This window comes from Symphodus melops (genome assembly GCF_947650265.1).
Source record: "Symphodus melops genome assembly, chromosome: 1".
In the NCBI taxonomy this organism is placed as follows: domain Eukaryota; kingdom Metazoa; phylum Chordata; class Actinopteri; order Labriformes; family Labridae; genus Symphodus; species Symphodus melops.
The window spans coordinates 48,191,411-48,208,236 of record NC_136691.1 but is presented as its reverse complement, the minus strand read 5'-3'; the positions used below and the strand labels follow the sequence as shown (position 1 = coordinate 48,208,236).

Here is a 16,826-nt window from a genome sequence, read left to right as displayed (position 1 = left end):
ATAAATACACTATGTAATAAGTAATACAAAAAGACTGAGTCAGATTTAAAGTTTATTTAAGTCACAGATTGGGGCATATATTTACATTCACAAGCAACTGAAGTTAAAAAATAAAAAAAAGTCACAGAAGTTAAAACATCCTGAGTATAATGAGCCAATGACCCTGGATTTTAAGACAAAAAGAAAAAAACATGAGAAGACAATGAAACAAAATCCTTTCTGAGATTTTTAATAACGCTGTACATGTGTTTGGCTGATTTCTGTGAACATCCTGGCAGTTTCCTCCTAGGACAGATTTAAATGAACTCATGCCATAAAAAAATATACAAACCCTACAATCTGTTTCAGACATGTCGACGCAGCTTATTGGTCAATAGAGTGAGCTCCGGCCCAAGCTGCCTCACTCCTCAGTAGCGCAGAGTTCACAGAGTAAAGCAGCACAGTCTGCCAAAAAACTCTTTCTTACATCACAGTTTCTTTAAGTCAACAGCAGCCACCAGCAGACAGTAACAGAAAAGGGACCAGGGTGACATATCCACTCAGTTGAGTGAGTAAGAGAGTTTTCCCCCCCTGTAGTTTAATCTTTGGATCCATTAGGACATTCTTCTTGAGCAGCATCTTCCTGACTCCCCCTATCCCCCCTCACCCTCCTCCTCAGAATGATATGATGGAGATCTTTAAAAGCCTGCTTTTGAATTTGGTCTGCAACTTTAACAGATGCAAAATGTTTTCCAGCTAGTAGCCAGTTTTCACACAGAACTCCTCTGTTGTATCCGTACTCTCACCTTCCTGTGCTTTCTGTGAAGAAACACATGTGACACTTAAGAGCAGTCTGCAGCATGCTGTGTCAACAAAATCAAAGGGAGGCTACATCTATATCAATTTGGTGAATGTGTTGTGTTTTTTTTACCGTTGCGGTGGGGACACCATGCATTTCCAGAGGACAGCATAGAGAGCGAGAAGAAAGGCAATGAACAGGGTGGCTGCTATGGCAGCTGAAAGCATAAAATACATAGAGCATTAATTTGTATTTGTTACAACAAAGATATTTTAATGATACATGACGATGCATAGATCAAAGGCAGCATGATTGCCAACTAGTAAAATTAAAAGCATCTTTCTGATGCTTTTGGAATTTCTCACATTTCAAGGGCCATATTTGTAGTTCTTTAGACCGATTATATAATTGTGTTTTCAACATGGAGCGTATCAAACATGAACGTAGTCTCCGTGACATCACCCGATCAACGATGGCGGTCACTTGATTGAAAAAGCGATCTCTACCTAACCTTCTATAGAACAGGCTGAGGTGATTGTTAATCCTACTGCAAACTACAAAAAAACACCTGTTAACCCAGCCACGCTGCTCATCATGCCAATTCATTCAAACGTAGGATTGATGAAAATCAACACAGATAGTTTAAAACAACACAAATCCACAGTGTGTACAGAAAAAAGAAATTAGTAAAGTGTAAAGAAATTAGTTATTGATATCAAGTGTAAATAAAATGTTTATAGTATTTTGCAGCCAACATCACATTGACAAGTGGTCAAAGGGTATCACTGCCATACACATTGAAGTATTAACCTGTATTGTTCAGATGCAGGGAGACATGAGTGATCCAGGTTAATTGAGTGCAATACTTCTCTCGTAGAAGGCTAAAGTACTCGACAGCAGCAAACCAGTGTAAACACAGCGTTTAAAAATGGCCACAAAGATAGAAATATAATAATGAGAGCTTTATCATTTTGACTGTGTGAAAAAAAAACAAGTCTAAAAACGTTGGTCACTGATGCTACCAATGAAAACAATTCTGAGCGATTTGACCAGCTCTTTTACTGCGCACTCCAACTAATCCAATTTAACAAACCTGTATTTTATTGAGGCTTACTTAAGGTGAAATAGGAACTTTTGTTTGCTCAAAGTGGTCCCTCAGGTGTTTCTCTCTGAAACCAGTCCCATAGGGTCTACAAAGAGAAGAGATCCGGTTTTGGTGAAAACTGTGCTTACCAGGAATGATTCCACTGCTCCTGGTTGGAGACTCTTCTGTGTGAGAGGGACGAGTGGATGCTGCAGTCGAACCTTCATAGAAGAGAAAACTGAAATTCTTCAATATCAATAATAAAATAAAATACCATGAAAATGTATAAGCCTTTTAACCCTTATCTAGCGTCATGTAGACTTAACAATCATGCAATTTCAAAATATGAATTTAAAATGAAAATGAAAATTGAAGCTCTAAACCATAGCTCCTTCATTTATGTAGACTCCTCAGCTTCCAACATAGAATTCACCTGAAGAGGATCTCACTAATCTAACCCAGGTATTCAAAGATAAAGGCCTGCTGGCAAAGAGATTATTAGATAATCTACATATTTATCTTATTCAAATTTCAAACATTTATTTAATACATCTAATTGAGGGAAATGAAAGACTTCAAGAGGAGGTAAAGCTCACCATTTCTCAGTTGAACTGTGTTTAAAAGCTGCCATGTTCGTTGATCTGGGTCAACTATCTGAATGCGACAAAACAAATTTAGAAAGGCAGAGCAAAAAACAACAGGACAGCACAGGACACAGTGGTCTACTCTAACATGTATCAGCTTATTATTGCATTTATAATTATTTAGGACATTATAGACAAAGAAGGAAGGAAGCGTGCTGTGCTGTGGTGTGACACTTTGTACTCTTGGAGAGGTCTGGTAATGTGGAAAAATGCAAGATAAGGAAATTGAGGTCACATTTTTCCAAAACATTTGCGTCGAGGAAACACACGTTGGCCATGACCAAAGCGTACGGTCCAAGTCTAATAACACCGAGAGGCGAAACACCACTTACAGAAGGCATGGTAAACAAGTAGCCTGAAACATTGAAATCAGAAGAAACCCCCAAAAAAGACACACACACTCCTGGATCAACAGGTTCGTTTTGATACGTCGCTGTTCTTAAGAGGATCAAAAGCGCCTCTTTTCACCGTTTTTACTTCATACCTTCGAGCTGTTTTCATGACTGCTGACAGTCCTCCTCTCGCTTTTCACATCCGTCCACATTTCCGACGTTTTGTTGGTCAAACTTCATCTGTTCGTGGTGTTTCTGCTTTCCAGCCCACCTGTGCTGCCGAGGTGCGCTTCACATGCTGCATTCAGTTGCTGCTCCGAGACTCTCTTGCATAAATCCTACCGTTGTGTACAAGGCAAACCTGTTTTATACAAGCGCAGTTTCACATTTGCACTTCGGCTCGCATGTGTTCTAGTTTACAATCACATGATTTAATTATGTAAGGTTCCGTGATATCCACAGCCTATGGTTCCTTCTCGGTATCCTTTGGCTGAGACACAACGATTCCGACAGTCCCTAAAAGCAACACATCAATAGCTCTACAGTACACGTTACGTGTACTGTAGATCTATCACAGATACTGTGTACGTGTAATGTAAAAAAAAAAAAAAAAACCCTCTCCGTTTGATGAGAAACACGAAGGAGAAAAAGTCCCCCCTTTATATTATTGTACAGACTTTGGTCAAACACGCTGTAAAGAGTTTGCACTTAAAAGTCTAAAACACATCCTCAACATACTAGATAACGCTTTTTTAGTCTCAGTAGGATAACCTATTCTGTGTACAGTCAGTGTGTGTGAACAAATGAATGTTATCGACACATAATGTTAATACGGACAGAAAAGAACAGTTTATTATCGGATATTTTTGTTTTCAATTTGCAGACATCTCGATCCAAACATTTAATGCAGACTGTTTTAAACACACTGGTCAGTAGGAGCTGACCTGCACATAGCTACAGCATAACCTCCTAGATTTGACAGATTTTAAAATCCACTACATTAGGTGTAAATTTGGAAAAGAAGAAATTAAACAAACATCTCAATTACAACCTTGGACACACTTCAAATAGGAATTAGTTATGAGAATAGAATATACAAAGTTCAATTTCCTGTCCTTTTTGAGAAATACATCCACTGATTCCTCCATTTCAGAGAGAGAGAGAGAGAGAGAGAGAGACACCGACAGCCTGCAGAGATATTGCACACAATTTTACACAGTAAAAGCAGAAAGAGCAGTTCAAGTAACACACCACAAACACACAGAAATCCTCACACACAGGCACTCAACATCAATGCAGCCGGCAGATGTTGTATATCACCAAATCATACACGCACACACACGGACAGCAGAAAGCGAGCAGAGAAACATCTAATATACACAACTGAAGGCATCTCTTTATCGTCAACTGATCATCAGCTCCCGAAGAAAGATCATTCTTTCCACACCAAAATACAAAGAAATCACTGCTGACAGTTAAACGAATCAGCTGTTGTGGAGTGTCTTTCATAAGACCAGTATGTGAAGTAAGTTCATTTATAACATCACTCAGAATGCATGCTCTCTTTTCGAAACCATTCAAGGAGAAACTAGCAGCACCTGAGGTTTTCCAGATTCGCCTCCGACACTCTAGAAGCTGGTTAGATATATAAATGTACTCAGGTTTACAGATGTACTCTGGACTGGAGTCCAGAGGTCTAGGCAGGTCTTTGTCCTTTAAAAAACCTTGTGAATCATCGTGTGAGGTGGCTATCAGTGTGGAAAGCAGAGCTACAGTACACAGAGTAAAATAATCGTTTTGAAGTCCAGAACTTCCCATGAGCGTGAATCTTGTTAAAACAGGATGTGAGGGGGTTACATATTAGCGACGCTGCAATAAGGCTGCATACATGAAGAATCATCTATCTACATTTGACATCTCTTCTCTCACTCAGCTTTAAGAGGCATCATCACTCAATAACACACTCTGTCAAAGTGGGAATGTTTAAGATTTCTTTTAACACTATAAGACAGAGAGAAGCAAAGAACCCACGTAACCTAATCCAGTCTCGAAAAGAACGCAGTAAATCAAATTATTTCAGTTTTAAATCAAACTTCAGAGCAGCCATGTGCTGCCTTGGCTCACATTGAGTGTTTTTCACCCCACAATTGAGGCTCATTGGAACAATAAAGTCAAAACACAGGGCCATGTGGGGCTTTCTCAAAAATGAAACTGAAACAGACATTTTATCAATTCACAAGATAAGACTGCGAGATTGTCAGAGTTGCCTTGAAGCAAAAGCACAGCCATGGTTAATACTCTTTCAAGTGTTAGGAGTTGATACCAAACTATTATGATTTGATTGAATCTGAAAATTAAACTGTTTCAAAGACACATCACCAATACACAACATCACACTGTTCTGTCCTCAGCTGGTATTGAAACACTGCACAGATGTTAACCCCTTTAAAAAAGGTTAAAATAATTCAAAAGTGATATCTCCCCCCCCCCGGACCAAACCCCATCACTGCTTCAGCCCCCATCCGTAACAGTCCAGACAGGTCGCGCTTCGCCGGGCCAGAACTGCTTTCGACCTTTTCTTGCTCCTAGCCTGAAGCCCCATCCTGGATGAGACAAAGTCCGTTCTGTCCCTTGTGCTGAGAGCTGGTGGCTGGGGCATGATGGGAGTTGTAGGAAAAGCAGAAAGGCAGAGAGAGGCGTGTCCACGAGGACGAGGCAGCGGCATCACATGATTTCACAGCATGAGTTCTGTTTCCGTGCCTGCAGGGTGAACACCGTGACACACATTCAGCAATCTATAAGAGCAAAACAACCAACACATGTTTTGGTGTGATGGAGCTGAATCTGAAATACTTACAGTCTTGTAGAAGGCTTTGGACTGGTTTCCAAGGTGCTCCGATTTTGCCACAAGATCATCCAATTTCTCTCCACGCTCTAACAGGCTTTCCATAGTGTTGTGCTACAGAAGCAAGACATTTCATAGTGACTGAATGCAGTACAAAACATTTGGCTCGAGATAAAGGCTCCTAAAATGCTATGTTGTGTTCCAAGCATGCCATGTTATTGTCAAAGAAAAGACACTTTTAACAGAAAAAGGAAATGGGTAATATTTGCACCCTGGGGCCTAGAAATGTTTTTGTTCTGCTTTAATGAAACAAACAAAAGAACGTGCATAAAATTGAGCTTATCAAATAAAAGTATTTGGTCGTTATTTACCAAAATGATCTTGGTCTCATCGAGCTCCGCCTGAACTTTGGTCATTGCATCTGCTTCTCTTGGGTTCTGAACAAAAAGGAAAAACATGCAGTCAGGATCTCAGTAATGCATACTTACTCATTTAGTAATATTTTGAAAGCAAATCTGCCAACAATACAGAGCCACAGTGTGATGCCTCTCACACACTGTTACAGTGTCAGTCAACAAAATACTGACACACAGACGACAAACTCACCTGGTATTTAGAAAGGTGAATATCCAGGGCTTTGTAGTTTATGGTTTCAGGACTACCAGAGGGCCAGTCTATACTGTCCACTTGCCTGGAGAACTCCTCTAATACCTACAACAAAGAGGAGCAAGACTTGATTTCAAACGTGACCGCAGAGGAAACGAATCCTGTGAATTAACTGACACACGTCTGTACCCACCTTGTCTAACAATGTAAAACAGACTCTCTGTGGGTATTCAGTATCTGCTACAACCACTGCACCCAGGTTGTCATTTCTTACATACACGTGGCACAGGTACTCTGAAAGAAAGAGAAACCATTTCTAATATGATCAAAACATTTCCTGTTCTCGTGTACAACAGAAACCAAATCCAGCTGGTGCACTTTTATTTAGGAAAGCAGAAGCAAAACTGAGATTTGTGAAGAAGGTCAACACAATGTCTTCCTTATGCCACTAACATTTAACCAAGGATTATGGCTGAGTTTAATGTAAACACTGAATCTCAAAAAGGTAACCAAAAGTGTAACTTTAATAAGCAAGCATGTCAAGCTAAGATAATGATAACAAACACTGAAGTCACCTTGTTCTTTGACCGAGGCACGGCTTCCTTGTGACGTTCGCTCAACAATCAAGGCACTGGTGAAAGTCATAAACTCTTGAACACTGAGGAAAACAAAACAACTACATCACTGTCTGGAAGAAACATATCAGAATAACTTGGAACATCATTTACATTAGGTACTTTATTTTTATGACAAACTTTTCTTTATTAGTTCATCCAAAGTGTCATCTTCACACAGAAAATGAGGAGACACACACACACACACACACACACACCTGGATCGCTGAAAGAAGCTGAAGGAGGACAGGTCGTATGCAGCTTTGAGGAGGTTTGCTTTGGTCGCTCCTTTGTGGAGGATGCTCAGACTGTAGAGCTTCATCCTGACCTCGGTTCTGGATCAGTTCTAGTTCCACACGAGCCTGATGATCTAATCTGGAAGAGGACACAAGTACGATCACATGAGCGCATTAACCCTGATCCAGCTCAGCCCCGTACCTCCATGAGCTAAAGCTGCAAAAACTTCAAGTCAAATGTGGACTACAAGTGCTAGCATACAAGTCAAAGTAGCCGCCTTAATATTAGCTATCAAAGCTAACCATGAGTTGGTAGCTAATTAGCTATACGCAGCTAAAGTTCCATGTTTTTAATGAATCGAGTACAAACTGGTGGTCTTGTTATCCGTGGCACAGATTTAGTGAAGTCTTAAAAATGTGATTTAAACTTTCCAGTCTACTTTGACAAATGTCTGAGATCAAGTCTAGCACACACATTTAGCTACAAATGCTACCCGGTTTCCGTGGGCCTCAGATCACTTACCAAACAAACTGACCGATCACGACCAAGTCAGCCGATTAATGTCTTTTTTACACACAAACTATAACTCTTAAACGTAAATAATAAGCCTTTAGCGACCCAATCACAATGTAAGCTAAATAGTTTTCAGTATCCTGTTAAGTGACTGTTTACCACGTCACGATCCTTCTCGGTCCACCAGGAAGTAAGGTCCGGGTGGGAACCAAAACACACTTACGTAGTTCCGATATGACAGGTCAAAGGTTTAGTCAATTTAACGCCTTCATGAAAACCTATAGTCAATTAATCAGTGTGATATAGTCGTACCAAGAGAGGCTCTGGTCGTACCGCCTATAATGTACAACAAAATATTACATATTATATTATATTATATTATTATGTTATATTATTGTTATCATATTACAACGTAGCCTATACTATCGGGTCTACCAACTTCGTCATTAAAAAAACATAGTTTGACTTATCTCTGAAAAGCAGATTTTTTTCTTTCTTCAATGTTTGGTTTAAGTTCAAATAAATAAAGCCTGCCACCCAGCACACCTGTTGATATCAACTATAGCCTCGACATTTCAACTAGCCTGTATTAAGATCAATAAATATCGACAGGTGTTATGCTGAGAAATGCATCTCTGCTGCATAACTCACTGAAGTGTTCGACAACGGTATCCTAAGTCTTATTTCTGCAGCATCATGTTGTGATCCCCTTTTGGATGTTGTGATTCTTTGTAAATGGTTTCTTTAATGCATTGCACATCACATTGGTCAGCTGTTGCTGTTTTAAATTTGCTTTATAAGTAAATGTGACTTGACTTTTTATTTGTTGAGTTTTTTGTCCACTGCTGTAAATGAACTGAACTGAACATGGGGGTGACAAAGTAGCCAATGTGAAATGTAGACTACTTAATAAAGTTAAGTGTCCATACTGTCAACTATTTTGTAAACATAGAATACGCATTTTAAATATGCCCTAGTACATATGACCTGTAAAAATGGTATGACTTTGAAATTTCGAATGGAAAATAATAATACAGTTTAGAAGTTGTGTTATTGTCCTGCGAGGTGCATTAAGGGGCAGGCATGCATTTCTCGGCATAACGATGGCACTTAACACTTTCTCCAAAAGCATTTAGCAGGATATTGTTGGTCAAAAGTATGAAAAATAATGATAATAGCCTCGGATTGTCTTTAAGACGAGAATAGTCTATGCTATAGCTTAGCGGCGATGTGTGTCTACCAAAAGATTTTGTCTACCAAAAACATGCCATTCTCAATTGATGTTTTCTCAGGTAAGCTTGCTCCATTAAACAATTTCGCCCTGGCCACTTAACTTGGTAGGCCTAAGTGTTTTCCATGGCAGAAGTGTGCCCGTAAGCCTAATTCATTTCCTAGGCAACACATTGAAATCGTTTTGGAATAGTTACCAGCTCCCGCAGCCTCCTCCGGGAGCATCTGTTGACACCAAGGAGAAAAATGATTTTTTGTCTATAGCAGAGAGACATTTCGTGGCGGTCATATATTGAGGTTACATGAAACCAAACGGAAGTTTCTCAGTTCTTGCTGCAAAAAAGTGTCTGTCGAGTGAAGTTTTTGCTGGGAATTCAACGTTTTTAACTTTATTTTTTATTACTAGGAGTACACCGCTGATGTGGACATTTACTGGACTTGTTAACCTCAACGATGAAGACGTACATTTTTCGACCTAATAGCCCATATCTAGGCTACAGAAACGAAGGCTTTTCTTTAGTCTTTTTTCATACGACAGCCTAACATAAATAAATGAAGATTATTGAAGGAGCTACATTTGACACATCCACTCGACTTTCCTGAAAACTGCATTCCCCTGTTTCTCAGCACTTGGAAACGACCTTCTGAGTAGCCTATGCAAGCTTTAGGTGTGGGAAATATAGAATTCATTGGGTAGTTTTCCACAAGGATAAACTTCACTTCACACCTGATGATCGGACGACGAGTTATAACACAGTAAAGAGCAGAAATAAGCGCACAGAACGAGTGAAGCAGTGGAGCATGGTCGGTGGGACTCTCAGGATTTGATCCTCGTCGTAATACGATGGATAAGGTGAAGAAGAGAAAAAAAGTTAACATTTACGTCTCTAAAGTGGAATTTCTTAATTAAAACGTAGGCTGCATAGATTCTATTTGCTTCTCATGCGTCTCTTGCATTTTATACTAAATGAGGGCTTTAAATCCTCACAACATATCCCAATCTCGTTGCATGTCTGTCTTCATTAAGCATATCCATTACGTCTTGTTAAGGGCAAATAAAGTCATCTTGAACTAAAGCCATGATAAGTAATAAGATAGATACCTAACTGCAAAATAAGGTATTTTGTATTGATAAATATGTCAGAGCTGCCTTACTATAATGAGGAAAGCAATTAAGTATATTATTAAAATATTAGCAATTATTCATGAACAAGTACACAGGGGCTTGGACAAATTGCATCTTCATTTCAAATATTGCAGTATGACGTGTCATAGTTTTGATGGGAAAAGAAACATACTCGTAACGACAAAAATGTGGAGTAAGTGTTCTCAAACTCAGATGATGAATTGTTCTTAAAATCAAGGTAACCTTTCATTTATATTTCAACACTAGAGCAGTGTTTTACCATTTGTATTTAGGTCAATGTCTATTTGTGTTTCGAGAGATCCTACAGTGTCCCCCCCCCAGTTAAGGGCCACAGTTACCTTAAAATCAGAGGTCAGAGCTAAGAAAAGCTTTGACCTATGCTCAGGTGAACTGCTGGAGCTGATAAGCACTAGAGGCCATCACCTGAGGCTTACTTTTTTTAGCTTTAGAGGTCATTCATCCCATAAGGTTTCTAATTTTAGACATGTTTCTAAATTTACAAACAACCTTTTCAGGACTTTGAAGTTTCCCTATTGAGCAACTCAAATGAATCACAAAGTTCATGTTTGCATGTGCTTTATGTGTCAGATCAGTGGGTGGTTAAGAAGTCGCAGGTCAGACCATATCACATAAGAGCAAAGAAAGATTTACATAATGATAACTAAAGGTCACCTGAAATATTTTATAAACATAGTTAACAAGGCGTCTAAAGATTGGTCTTATTAGGGAAATGATTCATGTTGATTCTTTTTATCCATCAAAACATTTAACAAGTACCGTAATACCTTGAGGAGCTGAAAATACGTTTCTTTATTGTTTTCTGGCAAAAGTGAATTAAAAGCTGAGAATATAAGGCAGCATATTAAAAAAATAAATCACAATGTCAGATAGTATTGACATATTAAGTTGATTGTTTAATTGTGAGCACATGTACAACTGTTTAATATATTCAGACTGTAATTTTTTAATTAGCCCATTTAACAAGTCAGCCGCCTGTTTCTTATACCTCTACGGTTCATTGACAAATCTGTCTAAAATAAAAATAATTATTCAATAAATGCAGAGTAGAATGTACAAAGAAGTAGAAGGTGAAATACATAAAAATCCTCTGCTGATCCATTTTATGATTAGCCTTTTCTCCCTCAAATAAAATATGACCAGCTTAATGCTTAATTGTCACTATGTAGAAACTAGGTCACATTGAATTTTGCGTGATTTTGTTTTTGAGCAAAGGCTGTGCACCAATGTGTGTGTGCGTGTGCGTGCATACGCGCATGTGTGCATTTGAGTCCCGATAGCCAGATGGGTTGACACAGGGAAAGGATGGGCATTTGCATCTGGTGTGGCCAGCCCACTTCTCCTGGCATAAAAACAGCTGAGGTTCTCATTCAGTGGTACTCACACTTCACTGACTCCGGACACACACTCACCACACTCCTAGAAACACACACACTTACACACACTGAGGCTCATTTAGTTTAACCATTGAAGATGCTGTGTGTCAGCTCTCATCTGAAGCAGATGGTGAAGATGCCGTGTAGCTACAGCTCTGTGGTTGATACTATTTTCATGGTAAGATTGGATTTTTATGTCTGAGACTTTGAGGAGGTTCGACTAATTTGTCCGGTAATTTTTGACATGGTTTTTGTGTGACTTTTTTGTGAACAAACTCTAGTCTTTATACACGGCTTGCCTCAGTGTTTCAGCAGAGACTTTAGTTGAAAGCTAGTTTGAATAGAGCGCTTCTTTATTCTGCATTTGTTTGAAAATATGATCATATGTGGGACCTCGGAAGCAGAAATCAGAGTGCTCTTCCCCTTATTTCTTTTTTACTTCTCCGCTCTAACTGCTCATCTTGTTTTTTTAAAAGAGAAAATACACTCATGTTTGGAAAGTTTTATTGTTACACTATGATTCCAATGTTTGTTGTCTATTCTAAATAAAATACTTGTTGTTTTCTGTTCTTTGCAGGTGGAGCAGATCCTGTCAGAGTTCAGGCTGAATAAGGAAGAGCTCAAAGAAGTCATGAAAAGGATGCAGAGAGAGATGGACAGAGGACTACGTTTAGAGACACATGAAGAGGCGAGTGTCAAAATGCTTCCTACATACGTCTGCTCCACCCCTCAGGGATCAGGTAGGTTTTCCTTCTTCAACCAAGTTTTTCACCAAACAGACACAAGTATTGTGTATTTAAATGGAATGTGCACTTTGCCAGAGGTGGGAGATTTCCTGGCTCTGGATCTTGGGGGAACAAACTTCCGGGTGATGCTGGTTAAGGTGGGTGCCGATCAGGAGAAGAGCTGGAAGGTGGAGACCAAAAACCAGATGTACTCCATTCCTGAAGATGCCATGACAGGCACTGCTGAAATGGTAAGTTACCCATTTGTTACATTTTCAAATCTATCTAGTAGTTGTATAATAGAGCTGATGTAGATCTATGACATACTCGGTCCCAAATAGATTTCAGATCACAATGCAGTTCTTCTAAATCTCATGTCCTCTCTCTCTCTCTCTCTCTCTCTCTCTCTCTCTCTGTCACAGCTGTTTGACTACATTGCAGAGTGTATGTCAGACTTTTTAGACAAACATCACATTAAGCACAAGAAGCTCCCTCTGGGTTTCACCTTCTCCTTTCCTGTGCGACATGAGGACATTGACAAGGTATTCTTATAAATTACTTTAATTATAAAGTACTTGACTGGGGATTATTCCCCCCCCCAGAACGACTCTAAAAAGGGTTCAAAATGTAAATGTGTGTCTCCTTCCCTCTCAGGGTATCCTTCTTAACTGGACCAAAGGCTTCAAGGCGTCTGGGGCTGAGGGAAACAATGTGGTGGGTTTACTAAGGGATGCCATCAAGAGACGAGGGGTGAGTCAACGTAAATACGGACTATTGTCTGTCTCAACATGACAACATGAGCCAGGTTTTTTCGAGCAGGATGACTAATATTTGGTGTTGTCAATCAGGACTTTGAGATGGACGTGGTTGCCATGGTGAATGACACTGTAGCCACAATGATTTCCTGCTATTACGAGGATCGCAGCTGTGAAGTTGGGATGATTGTTGGTAAGAAATCAAAAACAAAACACAAGCATCACACTTACATGCATAAGAATGCACACCAAAACACATCTGCCTCTAATCTTTTTTCGCATTTTTTTTTCACCAGGCACTGGTTGTAATGCATGTTACATGGAGGAGCTGAGGACCGTGGAGCTGGTGGAGGGAGAGGAGGGACGGATGTGTGTGAACACTGAGTGGGGCGCGTTCGGAGACAATGGGGAGCTGGAGGAGTTCAGACTGGAGTATGACAGAGTGGTGGACGAGACCTCGATTAACCCCGGACAGCAGCTGTAAGTCTTCCAGTGCAGTTAAACAGGAAACCAAATCTATATGACCCAACGCTGCCTGTCACCCATCTTTATCCACTGTGTTCACTCGAGAGTTCGTCATCAGACATTGTAAGCTGAAAGTAATGCTTCGCTGAATTTGCTTTGGGGTAAACGATAAGCACTAATTTAAAACGTGCCACACATTCAACCTATCATTCTCTCATTGTTTCTCTGAATTGATCACCCTTCTGTGTCACCTGACTCTCACCTGAGGTCTCTGTGCAGTTGCTAGGCTACAAGGTGACTGTCCTGAGGATGTTTGTAAATGATCATAACCCTCATACGTAAGCGGCCAGTCAGTGGCTGGGGGTTTCAGATTAATGATCCCTCTCGCTTTCTTGCTACAGTCGCTGTGTGGCTAATGACTGTTTACCTTTTGCACCGGCAGCCCCTTCACACAGACAACTGCTGAGGCCAGCCTCATTCAGCCTCTTTAGCATTGACGTCGGTGCCTCATCTGCCCCCCTCCCTTTTCAAAGCTCGTTCAGAAAAAGTCATGTGTCTGCTCATGTGCATTTACACTAAATACACTCTTCTTTCCTGTTTCTTCCAAAAGTTTACTATATCTCAGTTTTTAAAGTTACCTGTCTTTTGTTTTGTTCCTGCCTCATGTAGATATGAGAAGCTGATCAGTGGGAAGTACATGGGTGAGCTGGTCAGACTCGTTCTAATGAAGCTGGTGAATGAAGACCTGCTGTTTAACGGGGAAGCATCAGAGCTGCTGAAGACACGTGGCAGCTTTGAGACGCGTTACGTCTCACAGGTTGAGAGGTGAGCATCAGTGATTCCTTAAGCAGTCATATACCTACATAGTACAGCTACATTTACAAAGGATAGAAAATGATACCACACTATTTTTTCGATAAACAATAGGCACAATTGGAAAGTAAGGGACAATGTAAAACCTGAGATGTTATGTAACATAACATATATGCTGATGACACACGCTTATATAACAGTACTGATGGGAAATCCCTGGAAGCGATTCATTTCACTTAACTTGCTGTTGTTAGCCACTGCCGTATTTTTAGAAGCTTTCTTTGAGTAGTTGAGATCTGAGAACTTAAGGCAAACAAAAACTATTTCTATTATTTATTTATGAATACTGTATTACGATGAGCATTTATTTTTCTAAGAATATAAGGAACAATTTTGACGACAGGGTAAATGCGATGTATAGAAATAAATGATTTAAATGAAATACATTAGCACGCACATTTCTTACATTCTACATGATTCACATTCTGCTTTGAGAGATGTTTGTCCTTTTTCAGTTTTGTTTTGATTTTGTCTTTTTAATGCAGTGACACTGGGGACAGAAAACAAATCTACAACATCCTGTTCTCTCTGGGTGTTCTGCCGTCAGACCTGGACTGTGACATTGTGCGTCTGGTCTGTGAGAGTGTTTCCACTCGCTCTGCCCATATGTGCGGTGCAGGTCTTGCTGGTGTCCTCAATCTGATGAGGGAGCGGCGCAGTCAGGAAGCCCTGAATATTACAGTGGGCGTTGATGGATCTGTCTACAAACTGCACCCATGGTGAGGGAAGGCATACTGTTTTAGATTTGTAACTGTATCATAGAAACTGAATCCAATGCAAATCCAATTGCAGGTAGTCACATGATGGAGAATCCATAAACAGAAATAATTTGTGCTGGCCATTGGACAACTGATGAGAAAAAGGAAGTAGGATGAAAGGACATTTGATTAAATTTGTTTTTTTCCCTCTCAGTTTCCGTGAAAGGTTCCACAAAATCGTCAGGGACCTCACTCCTCACTGTGAGATCACCTTCATCCAGTCGGACGAGGGGAGTGGTCGTGGAGCTGCTCTTATCTCAGCTGTGGCCTGTAAGATGGCAGCATGCATGCTCACACATTAAACAGAGTTGTGCACTGAGCTCTCTCCCAGCAGGAGAACAGAGAAACAAGCCTGAACTCTGATTTGAGAACACTGCCACAGTTGGCAGTGTGTGAAAAAAGTTTCCGCAAATTGGAAACTTACCACTGGAAGGTGTACTCAGAAGTATGCATCTCTCTACTTGGATTATAGACTATTTTGTTGTATTAGACCAATTTGTGCCAATTTACATTTAACTCAAGTTTAAGATCAGTTCTCTGTTGCACTTAGAAATGAGGTTGCAGAAACACTCATTTAAAATAAATGCTGCTTATATCACTGCCTGTTGATAGTGTTTGGGTGTAGACAATGTATAATAGTAAGTTATAATACTGTACCAGTGCAAAGTAGTGAGATGCACAACATAAGAATTCATTTTGTAAATGCTGTTGTAAACTTTGAATCATCTAATTGATTTCTTTGTTGTGTAGTAATTTGTGTTGTAGGCAATGACATCTCTGTTTTCTTCCATTGTATATAAATATATCTATACATATATACATTTTATGTTTGTATGTATGCACACCTTACATGTGTTAGCTTATTCAGTACTTTTTCTTATGCCTTATGAAATGTACTTTGATGTGAATAGATTTATCTGTATATAGATTTACTTGCGTGATTAAACTAAAATATTGCACATTACGTTGATGTTTTTTCCAACTTCAAGAATTGATTGGGATCAACTTTTTTTCCTTGGGCACACACACCATGTTGAGAGGCTTCCATCCTCCAAGTGGGGGGCCTGGGTTTGGTTTTAACCTGGGGCTCCTTTTGCTGCATATAATTCCCCCCCCCCTCTCTCTCTCTCTTTCTCTCTCTCTCTCTCTCTCTCTCTCTCTCTCTCTCTCTCTCTCTCTCTGATCTTTGAATCTATCCACTTTCCTATCTCTAAATAAAGTCATAAAAAGCCGCAAAATAAATAAGACCTTTATTCCCTCCACATTTTACCTTTAAAAACTATAACAACAGCTGGTTTGCTATATTTATTTCAATGTTGAATAATGTGAATATTTAAAACAATAACAAGAATGAACATAACATCTTATTTTAATAATGTTATTCTTGGAGGAAATGCATTGGACAATACTAAAACCCTTTGTGTTGATGGGAATTGGGTTTTTCCACTGTGGCATCATTGTAGAATAATGTTTGCTGATATAATCAATTATTTATCATATCTCTCAGCAAAATGTTGGACTTGTGGGCTCTACTCAACATGTATGTTATTTAACATATAACTATGTTTATTCTTAGTCACATAGGGGCTGCTATATCTTGTTTGGGGGATTTTGTATACAGAGGGGAGGGGGGACAGCGGGTGTGTATTGTAACTAATGTCTTGTGTCCTGCCTGTCTGTATACTGCTACTGGATGCCTTGAATTTCCCTCGGGATCAATAAAGTATCTATCTAACTATCTATCTATCTATCTATCTATCTATCTATCTATCTATCTATCTATCTATCTATCTATCTATCTATCTATCTATCTTTGTTCTGTCAAA

General features: G+C 39.6%; 3 protein-coding genes across 6 annotated transcripts; 1 reads left to right on the top strand and 2 right to left on the bottom strand.

Annotated features, from left to right (window-relative positions):
• Positions 1 to 39: 39 nt before the first annotated feature.
• LOC306826085 (uncharacterized protein) lies at positions 40 to 3,341 on the bottom strand. The gene is made up of 5 exons (XM_079347179.1): positions 2,991 to 3,341; positions 2,459 to 2,516; positions 2,012 to 2,083; positions 911 to 995; positions 40 to 798 (listed from the first exon to the last, which is right to left on the bottom strand). The coding sequence occupies exons 1-5, from the start codon at positions 3,048 to 3,050 to the stop codon at positions 750 to 752; spliced, it is 324 nt and encodes a 107-aa protein (XP_079203305.1). The 5' UTR covers positions 3,051 to 3,341; the 3' UTR covers positions 40 to 749.
• A 323-nt stretch (positions 3,342 to 3,664) lies between these two features.
• Positions 3,665 to 7,904, bottom strand: ykt6 (YKT6 v-SNARE homolog). 2 transcript variants are annotated; one of them, XM_079369345.1, is made up of 8 exons: positions 7,813 to 7,904; positions 7,122 to 7,278; positions 6,865 to 6,947; positions 6,483 to 6,583; positions 6,290 to 6,394; positions 6,055 to 6,120; positions 5,696 to 5,797; positions 3,665 to 5,598 (listed from the first exon to the last, which is right to left on the bottom strand). In XM_079369345.1, exons 2-8 carry the CDS (start codon positions 7,223 to 7,225, stop codon positions 5,563 to 5,565), a joined length of 597 nt encoding a protein of 198 aa, XP_079225471.1. In that variant the 5' UTR covers positions 7,226 to 7,278; positions 7,813 to 7,904; the 3' UTR covers positions 3,665 to 5,562. The 2 variants fall into 2 exon arrangements, with proteins under 2 accessions (XP_079225471.1, XP_079225470.1); XM_079369344.1 differs by having other exon boundaries at positions 7,663 to 7,862.
• Positions 6,984 to 15,964, top strand: gck (glucokinase (hexokinase 4)). Of its 3 annotated transcripts, none has more exons than XM_079369314.1 (10): positions 6,984 to 7,022; positions 12,002 to 12,164; positions 12,246 to 12,400; positions 12,572 to 12,691; positions 12,804 to 12,899; positions 12,998 to 13,097; positions 13,201 to 13,384; positions 14,039 to 14,194; positions 14,728 to 14,961; positions 15,155 to 15,964. In XM_079369314.1, exons 2-10 carry the CDS (start codon positions 12,056 to 12,058, stop codon positions 15,300 to 15,302), a joined length of 1,302 nt encoding a protein of 433 aa, XP_079225440.1. In that variant the 5' UTR covers positions 6,984 to 7,022; positions 12,002 to 12,055; the 3' UTR covers positions 15,303 to 15,964. The 3 variants fall into 3 exon arrangements, with proteins under 3 accessions (XP_079225440.1, XP_079225438.1, XP_079225439.1); XM_079369312.1 differs by lacking the exon at positions 6,984 to 7,022 and adding an exon at positions 8,694 to 8,945; XM_079369313.1 differs by lacking the exon at positions 6,984 to 7,022 and adding an exon at positions 9,652 to 9,736.
• The last annotated feature ends 862 nt before the right edge of the window (positions 15,965 to 16,826 follow it).

Bases quoted from the DNA above. Each gene is read 5' to 3' on its own strand.
- LOC306826085 (XM_079347179.1), bottom strand. From the start codon at position 3,050: ATGTGGACGGATGTGAAAAGCGAGAGGAGGACTGTCAGCAGTCATGAA. The intron at 2,084-2,458 runs GTGAGCTTTACC...TCTTCTATGAAG, and splicing joins CACAGTTCAACTGAGAAATG to GTTCGACTGCAGCATCCACT. The intron at 996-2,011 runs GTAAGCACAGTT...TTATGCTTTCAG, and splicing joins GAGCAGTGGAATCATTCCTG to CTGCCATAGCAGCCACCCTG.
- ykt6 (XM_079369345.1), bottom strand. From the start codon at position 7,225: ATGAAGCTCTACAGTCTGAGCATCCTCCACAAAGGAGCGACCAAAGCA. The intron at 6,395-6,482 runs GTGGGTACAGAC...TCTTTGTTGTAG, and splicing joins GTTTTACATTGTTAGACAAG to GTATTAGAGGAGTTCTCCAG. The intron at 5,798-6,054 runs GTAAATAACGAC...TTGCTTCTGTAG, and splicing joins ATGAGACCAAGATCATTTTG to CACAACACTATGGAAAGCCT.
- gck (XM_079369312.1), top strand. The intron at 12,401-12,571 runs GTAAGTTACCCA...TCTCTGTCACAG, and splicing joins TGACAGGCACTGCTGAAATG to CTGTTTGACTACATTGCAGA. The intron at 14,962-15,154 runs GTGAGGGAAGGC...TTTCCCTCTCAG, and splicing joins GTCTACAAACTGCACCCATG to TTTCCGTGAAAGGTTCCACA.